General features: G+C 41.7%; 1 protein-coding gene across 1 annotated transcript in view; it reads right to left on the bottom strand.

Annotated features, from left to right (window-relative positions):
• The window catches only part of LOC113812968 (protein big brother), a 28,159-nt gene that overhangs the window by 12,933 nt on the left and 5,226 nt on the right, over positions 1-10,000 (bottom strand). The window contains exon 2 of the mRNA XM_070115207.1: positions 9,092-9,178. Coding sequence (XP_069971308.1) covers positions 9,092-9,178 — 87 coding nt within the window. The remainder of the gene's footprint in view (positions 1-9,091; positions 9,179-10,000) is intronic.

Genomic DNA, 10,000 nt, shown 5'->3' with positions numbered 1-10,000 from the left:
GAAAGATTCAAAACAAAACCATTAAAAGAAAAAAAAAAACACCCGCTGAGAGGATGTGAACGAAGCTCCTAAGAACCACCGTAAGACACAGATTAACAAACAAACAATAAAGACACTAAACTAAACTAAAGAGAAATAAAGAGGGAAAAATATCCCGTCTTCCTGTAAAAAAAATAACCAAATAAATAACCTAAACAGAGAACGCTTCAAAATAAAATAAAACATTAAAAGAAAAAAAAAACGCTTCGAGGATGTGAACGAAGCTCCCAAGCACCACCGTAAGACACAGATTACCAAACAAACAAAAAAGACAACCTAAAGACACATAAATAAGGAAAAAATACTCCCTCCCCCCAATAAAAACAAATAAACCAAACTAAACAGTAAGCTTCAAAACAAAAAAACAGTAAAAGAAAAAAAAACCGCTTCGAGGATGTGAACGAAGCTCCCAAGAACCGGTGTGTATGCGTGTAATTCCGTCTTGCTTCGGTACGATAACTTCCCGACTTACATTTCCATATTTCCGTTCCAGATGCGGGATAATTACCGGTAGACAGCCCCGGTTTGTGGTCAAGGCCTACTACGGTGCTGTCGTTGCTGTTGTTGTTGTAAATGTTAATGGAAATTCGCTTCCTGCGTGTCTGTGTGTGTCTGTTTGTGGGATTAGGGTGTTGTTGTTGTTGTTGTTATTTGTTAATGTTGTTGTTTTCCTTGTGAGATCGTTAGGAAGTTCGTATGTTCTTTCAAGAAATTTGATTAACGGATAATCAGTGCTAAATCGTATTAGAACAAAAATATGTACTAATTTTCAAAACAGTAATAAGAACAGATAAAGACGGAGAGAGGGAGGAGAAAGGGAAGAGGAAGGGGAAGAGGGAAGGGGCCATAGGAAGGGAAGGGGAAGGGGGGAGAGGGAGGGGAAGGGGAAGGAAGGGGGGGGTGAGGGGGAAAGGAAGGACCATAGGAAGTGCGGACGTGAGAGTAGCGGCCGCCCACCTGACGCTGCAGTGTTTATCTTCAGGTAAGTCCTTGTGGTCGGGGAGGCGGGGGGGGGATTGTGTGTACGTGCTCGGGGAACAATGTGTGGAAAATACTTAGTCGGACACACAGAGAGACACACACATACACCACACACAAACACGAACGCACACACACACAAACACGAACGCACACACACACAAACACGAACGCACACACACACACACACACACACACACACACACACACACACACACACACACACACACACACAAACAAACACACACAAACACACACACACACACACACACACACACACACACACACACACACACACACACACACACACACACACACACACACACACACACACACACACACACACACACACGTCCACAGCGGAATAGACATCACGTGCTGAGCAACCACCCAAATTATCCACGCAACAAAAAAAAAGAAACAACAGGAGAAAATACGAAGAAAAATTGGATTTCTTTCCTTGATTTAAAAAAGAAATCTTTAACGCCCTCAAGTCACCCGAAATTGCCCCTTAAGAAGCCCGGAAATAATGACCGAATTAGCGTAACAAGCGAAGAGGCAGTTAGCACGTTCTGGAAGGCAAGAAAGTGTTACAGCCCCCGAGGGCGTCTTCAAAAGCCATAATGGTCGAGTTCCTGTGTAGCCTCGAGGGATAAGTCGACCATCCCGATTGGCAGCGCTCGGACTAACCTTCACGGCTTTGATTCTGTTAAACTTTTTGAGAATTTAAGTTATTTGAAAAAAAAGTGGAGTTTTGTTGTTGTTTTTGCAGTCCTTTAGATTGGAATTGGGTCTCGCTATTGAATAAGTGTGAATGGGAGTTTTAGAGGCGTTTTTTGTTAATCTTTCATTAAATATTTAGCGTTTTATTCCCTCTCTGTGCACGTTATCGTCCTAACATTCGATGAATACAAATAATTTAGAGAATTAAAAAAACAAAAACTAGACAAACAGAATTAACAAATAAACTTATCAAAACCTCAGAACTAAAATATGTGTGTGTGTATGTGTGTGTGTGTGTGTGCGTGTGTGTGTGTGTGTGTGTGTGTGTGTGTGTGTGTGTGTGTGTGTGTGTGTGTGTGTGTGTGTGTGTGTGTGTGTCGTGACAGTAAAACCATCAAAATTACTTTATTAAAAACATCACATCAAACACAAACGAAGAAAATAAAAACAAAAAAGACAAAAATAAATAAATACGCCAATGAAAAACAAAAGGAAAAGGAAGAAAAATGAACAGATATAAAGTGTATAAAACATTTGTATCGCGAGACAGGTGGTAAATTGGTACCCCTCCCCCCCCCCTCAATGCGGATACACAGGGGTTATGTAGTCGATCTTTCCTACATCCGGGTTGCGAAAAGGAAATGGAGGAAGGAGGAAGAAGGAGGAGGGAAGTGGAGGAGAAGGAGGAAGTGGAGGAGGAGAAATAAGTAAAAAAAAATAGCGCCGAAGGAAATTGGAAATAAATGTTCGACAATGAAAGAGAAAAGAGAAGTAGTAGAAAAAAACGAAGGAAGGAGAAACGGCAGAAAGAGAAGAAGAAAAAAAAAAGAAAAGGAGAGAGAAAAAGCCAAAGTTGAAAGAAAACGGAAGCAACACATTATGGTAAAGCAAGGAAGCACAAAGTAAAGAGAGTGAGAGGCAGAAGAACGAACAAGGAGATAGAGAGACAGACAAACAGGTATGGAGATAGAGATAGAGACAAACAGATATGGGAAGAAAGAGAGAGAGAGAGAGAGAGGGACGGACAAGTAGACACAAAGACAGATAGATAGGCATGGAGAGAGATAGAGACAGACAGACAGACAGACGTACAAGAAGAGAGAGACAGGAAAGAGAAAGGAACGAGAGAGAGAGAGAAGGAGAGGAAGAAGAAGGGAGAGAGAGAGAGAAGGAGAGGAAGAGGAAGGGAGAGAGAGAGAGAAGGAGAGGAAGAGGAAGAGTAAGAGAGAGAGAATGAGAGGAAGAGGAAGGGAGAGAGAGAGAGAAGGAGAAGAAGAGGAAGAGAGGGAGAGAGAGAGAAAGAGAGGCCGAGGGAGAGAGAGAAACAAGCAGACATGGAGAGAGGGGAACGAGAGAAAAAAAAAGAGAGAGGGAGAGAGAGAAACAGACAGACATACAGAAAGACGAACGAACGGACAGACAGAGGCAAGAAAAGCCTTTACACCGGAAGTTGAGCGGTTACCAGATTCTACAACGTCCTCTTAAGCGCTCTGCACATTATACTTAGCACTCCAATCCCGCTACACATTCCCCTGGCGTTTGGATTCAACTTTAGGATAAGATACTACCTTGCATTTTATCATTAACATTATCCATTATCCTTAATTTTTAACGTCTGGGATACTAGCGCTATTTCTTATGGTATTACGGTGAGAATTATTGGCGCAATTTGCTAAAGAAGAGTTTTGTAATTTTGGAGTAAAAGAAATATTGAGAAAAAAAACGAGTGGTGAGATCTGTTTTCTTGAGTTCATGTTTCCGAGAAAGAGTTCAACAGAGGTGAAATATAAGAGCGAGAGAGAAAGAGAAGAGGACAAGTGAGAGAGAAAAGAGGAAGAGAGAGAGAGAGGAGGAAGAGAGAGTGGGAGAAAAGAGGAAGAGAGAGAGAGTGGGAGAAAAGAGGAAGAGAGAGAGAGAGAAAAGAGGAAGAGAGAGAGAGTGGGAGAAAAGAGGAAGCGAGAGAGAGTGGGAGAAAAGAGGAAGAGAGAGAAAGAGAAAAGAGGAAGAGAGAGAGAGTGGGAGAAAAGAGGAAGCGAGAGAGAGAAAAAAAGAGGAAGATAGAGAGAGAGAAAAGAGGAAGAGAGTAAGAGAGATAGAATTCCAATCGAGGATTCAATACCCTATGAACTGAAACGGAGAGTTCAAGCCTGCAAATGGGTTCACATCTCAATGAACCGAGACAGAACGGACATCAAACCCAGACAACGTAGAAATTTACCATCCTTTTCTGAGAGAACTATAACAGACTCCCCAACCTCTTAAGACAGACAGACAGACCAATACAGACTCCCACTCTACGAGACAGACACTCCATTCACTAAGAACTGAGACAGGTATACTTTCCCACTCCTTAAAACATAGAAACACCCAACCCCTTTCTCTACGTACTCGCACAGACTTTCCAACACCTCAAAAAACACTCAAAAACCTCCCTGTTTCTCTAAACCCCCACGGAAGTCTCACTTAAACCCTTTCTCTACAAACTGGGAGAGATTTTCCAACCCTCTGAGGTATAACCACTATTTCTCCAATCCCTTAAGACAAACACCTCGAGATATAACCCCCTATATCTCCACCTCCATAAGACAGACACCTTTGAGATATAACCCCCTATTTCTTCACCTCCATAAGACAGACACCTTTGAGATATAACCCCCTATTTCTTCACCTCCATAAGACAGACACCTCGATATTTAACCCCTCTCTCTCCAACTCCCTCAGGTAGACACACCCTTGAACCCTTCCTCTACGAACCAAGAGACTCCCCAACCCCTGCAGACAAGACGCAGCCAGCCCCCTCTTCCCCCAGCGGCCGCGAGCGAGGCACACCCCAACTCCCCTTCCACGAAAAGCTCCCAGGACGTACAAAGCTGCCAGCGACAAGGCGACAGCAACCGGAGAGCCAGGGAGAGAGAGCCAACAAGCCACGCCGGAGTGAGCCAAGCCAAGCCACCAGCTAATCCAGAAACCCGACCCATCTTCGGTATACCACGGCTGCCGCAAAAAGATGGCCGTGCACCCCACTAATCCCAGAAACCTGTACACCGCTGCCACCACACGCGGCCACTCCTACCACACGCAGCCGAGTCGGGCCACCACGCCACGAGGCTTGCAAAGGCCTTCTTTAGTGCACGATTGGCCCTGGGGAGAAGGGGGGGAGGGGGGAAGGGGGGAGGGGGACGGTGAACGATAGTCGCTCGAGTTGTTAATTTTCTTTTTTTTTTTAATTTTTGGCTTTGTTTTGGGTTTGTATATCACTGTGTTTTTCATTTGTTTGTTCGGATGGAATGTTAATGTATTTTGCTGGTGTTACTGCATAGTTTAAGACGGAATATATTAATAGTGATTCAGTGAAAAGACTAATATATAACATAATAAGTAATGATATCAATAATGATGATAATAATAATGATTAAAAAATTATCAAAATCATCTTTATAATGTTCGGTCAACATCTTTTCTTCTTCTTCTTCTTCTTCTTCTTCATTCCTTCATTTTGTTATTCGTCTTCTTCATTCATTCATTCAGTCTTATACATCTTCCTTCTCTTTTTCTTCTTCTTTAATTTCTTTTTCTTGTTCTTCATTTATTTTCTTATTCCTTTATTCATTCTTCTTCTACCTTTTCTTCCTTAAGTTGCAAGTTGCTATAATGATAATATTCGAAGTAAAAATAATATCTATAGCCAAGAGAATGATTGATGATAATAATGATCATGGTTTTGATGATAAAGATAATAATAATAATAATGATAATGACATCAATAATAACAATGATAATAATAATAATAATTAAAGCAATAATAATAATGATGATAACAAAATAATAATGATAATTGATAATAATAATAATGATAACATATAAAATTAACAATAATTTCCGACAGGCGAAGTACTACAATAGTGATCATATATCAATATAACAATCACTTTAATGTTACAGTAATAACGATAATGAATTATTAAATGCAAAAAAAATCTTAAGCAAAGTCGCCACAACGCTTAGTGAGCGGAAGCAAGTCCTTTTCCTGCCTCGCAAGGACACGTACACACACGTACACATGGCTGCTGAAATACGTACACACGTGCACATGACTGCTGAAATACGTACACACGTGCACATGACTGATAAAACACGTGCACACGTACACATGACTGCTGAAATACGTACACACGTGCACATGACTGATGAAACACGTGCACACGTACACATGACTGCTGAAATACGTACACACGTGCACATGACTGCTGAAATACGTACACATGTACACATGACTGATGAAATACGTGCACACGTGCACATGACTGCTGAAATATATATAAGATACAAGACACGTACAAACACAAGTACACGGCAAAACCACGTGCACATACACGTACACATGAATGCAGAAACGCGTACACATCGATATATAAACGATGAGGCATAAGACACGTACACACACAGGTACACATGAATGCAGAAATACGTATACATAAATATATATATATAAGACTCAAGACATGCACATACATGTACACACAGATGTAACGATGAAGAGACTCAAGATACGTACACACACACACACACACACACACGTACACACATGAATGCAGAAGCACGTACACACATAGATAGACATATGCACATAGAAACAGACATAAGTATACATAGGAATAGATACAGGTGGATAGATATTTCCAGAAAAAAACGTACATAGAAGCAGACACGGGCATACACACGAGTAAAGATGAAACCAAAGAAGATACACACGAATAGAAACACTGATACAGGCAGACAAAAAAGACGCGAAAACACACGCACACACACACACACTCACACACACACACACACACATACACACACACACATACACACTGACACGCCCCAAACGACACACGTACACACACACACCTATTTCCTTTACACAGCTGGGATTTCCCTTCACATTTACCAAGAACGCTCAAATGGATTCAGAATTCCGCGTTCTCGTATTCCGTCTTTTTACCAAGAAACGCTGAAATGGATTCAAAATTCAGCGTTCTCGCATGCCTTTTATAAACCAAGAAGCTCTAAACTGGATTCAAAAGTCAGCGTTCTCGCATGCCTTTTTTCTTGACCAAGAAGCGCTAAAATGGATTCAAAATTCTGCGTTCTCGCATGCCTTTTTTTAAACCAAGAAGCTCTAAAATGGATTCAAAATTCAGCGTTCTCGCATGCCGCCTTTTTTTCCTTCCTTCCTTTTTTTACCAAGAAGCGCTCAAATGTATTCAGAAGTCAGCGTTCTCGCATGCCTTTTTCCTTCCTTCCTTTTTTACCAAGAAGCGCTCAAATGTATTCAAAAGTCAGGGTTCTCGCATGCCTTTTTTCTTCCTCTTTTACCAAGAAGCGCTCAAATGGATTCAAAACCCCGCGTTCTCGTATCCCAAACTTCCCGCTATCGCTTTTCCAAAACGTGCAATCAAGGAAGCGGTTCGCCGTCGTTGGGGGAAAAAATGATATTCCTTTGCGCAGTGAACGAATAGCCAAGGTCTTTCGTGCACTTGTTCGTTTAGAGGATAATAGCGAAATTGGCGGTTGTATTATGCAAACAGGAAATCGTTTTATACCTGCCGTGTCTCTCTCTCTCTCTCTCTCTCTCTCTCTCTCTCTCTCTCTCTCTCTCTCGCTCTCTCGCTCTCTCTCTCTCTCGCTCTCTCTCTCTCTCGCTCTCTCGCTCTCTCTCTCTCTCTCTCTCGCTCTCGCTCTCTCGCTCTCTCTCTCTCTTTCTAACTCTTGCTCGCGCTCTGTCTCTCGCTCTCTCTCTCTTTTGCGCGCTCTCTCTCTCTCTCGCTCTCTCTCTCTCTTTCTCTGTCTGTGTCTCTCGCTCTCTCTCGCTCTTTCCCTCTTTCTCTCTTTCTTTCTCTCTCTCTCTCTCTCTCTCTCTCTCTCTCTCTCTCTCTCTCTCTCTCTCTCTCTCTCTCTCTCTCTCTCTCTCTCTCTCTGTTTTTCCTTTTTTTTTGCGGGCTCGATATTTTATTGTGGAGAGGGGGGTGTTATGAGGAGGGAGAGGGATAGAGGAGAAGGGAGGAAAAGAGGAGGAAGAAGAGATAGAAGAGAAATGGCGGAAGAAGGGAGAATGAGGAGGAGAGGAGAACGAGGAAAAGAAGAAGAGGAAGAAGAGATAGAAAAGAAATGGTGGAAGAAGGGAGAACGAGGAAAAGAAGAAGAGAAAGAAGGGAGAACGAGGAGAGGAAAAGAGGAGGAAGAAGAGACAGAAGAGAATGGTGGAAGAAGGGTGAAGAAAGAGGAAGAAATATAAGGGAAATGATGGAAGATGAGAGAACGAGGAGAAAGGGGGAAGGATAATAGAGAGAAGAAAGGAGATTGAAGAGGAGGGGGGAGCGGAGGAGAACGAGGAGGGAGGAAAGAGGAAGAAGAGAGAAAGGAAGGAAGAAGGGAGACGAAAGGAAGAAGCAAGGAAGAAAAAATGAAGGAAGGGAGAAGGGAGAGGAGAAGAAGGGGGAAGAAGAGAGAGGAAAGGAAGAAAAAAGGAAGAAGGAAGAAGGGAGAGGAGGAGGGAAGAAGGGAGAGGAGATAGAGGAAGAGGGAAGAAGGGAAAGGATAAAGAGGAGGAAGGAAGAAGGGAGAGGAGAAGAAGGAGGAAGGAAGAAAAGAGAAAGGAATGAAGAAGGGAGAGCAAAGGAAGAAGGAAGAAAAAAAAAGAAGGAAGGAAAGCGGGATACACACACACACGCACACACACACAGCAGGTGTTTCTGTTACCACCTATTACTACTTCCGCCATTTTGTAACGCTATAACAGCGCAACTTCCGCTTGAGTAACAATGCACTGACACTTACCATTCTCGGACACACGCACACACAAAAAAAAAACATACACACACACATACATACACGCACATACAAAAAACATACACACATACATACACGCACACACAAAAAAACAAACACACACAAAAAACAAACACACACACATACATACACATACACACACGCACACACACATATACACATACACACACAAACACACACACAAATAAAAGACTAAGTAAGAAATAAAATAATGAAAATGTAATAATAACAACACTAGATAAACCAACAGACAAATAAACAAAGATAAGGCATACACATACATACTCCATAACCCCCCACACCCCAACCCCCACCAACCTCCCCCAACCCCTAACCCCCCACACAAAAACAAAAACAGAAAACACACGAAAAAACCCAAACACAAAAACAAACAAAAAACAAAAACAAATCAAAAACAAAAAAAAACAAAAAAAACAAAAAAAAACAAAAAAACAAAAACAAAAAAACACAAAAAACAACACAAAAACAAAAACAAACACAAAAAGCAAAAACTCACCACTTCTGTATGTCCTTCTCTCACTCCAGCTTGGAACCTCTGCCGTCGTTCCTCCATAGGTCTGTCTCTGTATCCTGTGTATCGAACCTGCTTGAGTACAGAGGGGAAAAGAGGGGTTAGTGTGCTGCTTTTGACTTAGAAAAGGGGTTTGTGTGGTGGCTGTGTCGTTTAAAAGGGGTTTGTGAGCTGTGTTGTGTCTGATAAAAGGGGTTTGTGGTGTCGTTAAAAAGAGGTTTGTGTGGTGTGTGTTGTTTAAAAGGGGTTTGTGTGTTGTCTGTGTCGTTAAAAAGGGGTTTGTGAACTGTGTGTGTCTTATAAAAGGGGTTTGTGCGGTGGCTGTGTCTTATTAAAGGGGTTTGTGTGGTGCCTGTGTCATTAAAAAGGGGTTTGTGAGCTGTGTGTCGTTTAAAAGGGGGTTGTGAGCTGTGTGTGTCTTATAAAAGCGGTCTGTGTGCTGTATGTGTCGTTAAAAAGGGGTTTGTGTGTTGTCTGTGTCGTTAAAAAGGGGTTTGTGTGGTGGCTGTGTCTTTAAGAGGGGGTTGTGAACTGTGTGTGTCTTATAAAAGGGGTTTGTAAGCTGTATGTGTCTTATAAAAGGGGTTTGTAAGCTGTATGTGTCTTATAAAAGGGGTTTGTAAGCTGTATGTGTCTTATAAAAGGGGTCTGTGTGCTGTGTCTTATAAAGGGGTTATCATTATCAAAATTATAAAAATCATCATCATTAGCAATATTAAGATTTCACTGTGAAATTACTAACCATTTCCAATTATATATTTTTCTACACATAACTATTCCATTTTTGAGGTGAAATTAAAGGGTTTAGCGTACTGTCTATGTCCGATAAAAAAAAAAAGAAATTAGTCTAACCTATATTATTTACGAAAAGGGTTACCATACTAATTACATGTT

Source organism: Penaeus vannamei, chromosome 37, assembly GCF_042767895.1.
Source record: "Penaeus vannamei isolate JL-2024 chromosome 37, ASM4276789v1, whole genome shotgun sequence".
Lineage (NCBI taxonomy): Eukaryota > Metazoa > Arthropoda > Malacostraca > Decapoda > Penaeidae > Penaeus > Penaeus vannamei.
Note: the sequence above shows the minus strand (reverse complement) of the source record. Positions and strands in the feature narration are given on the sequence as shown.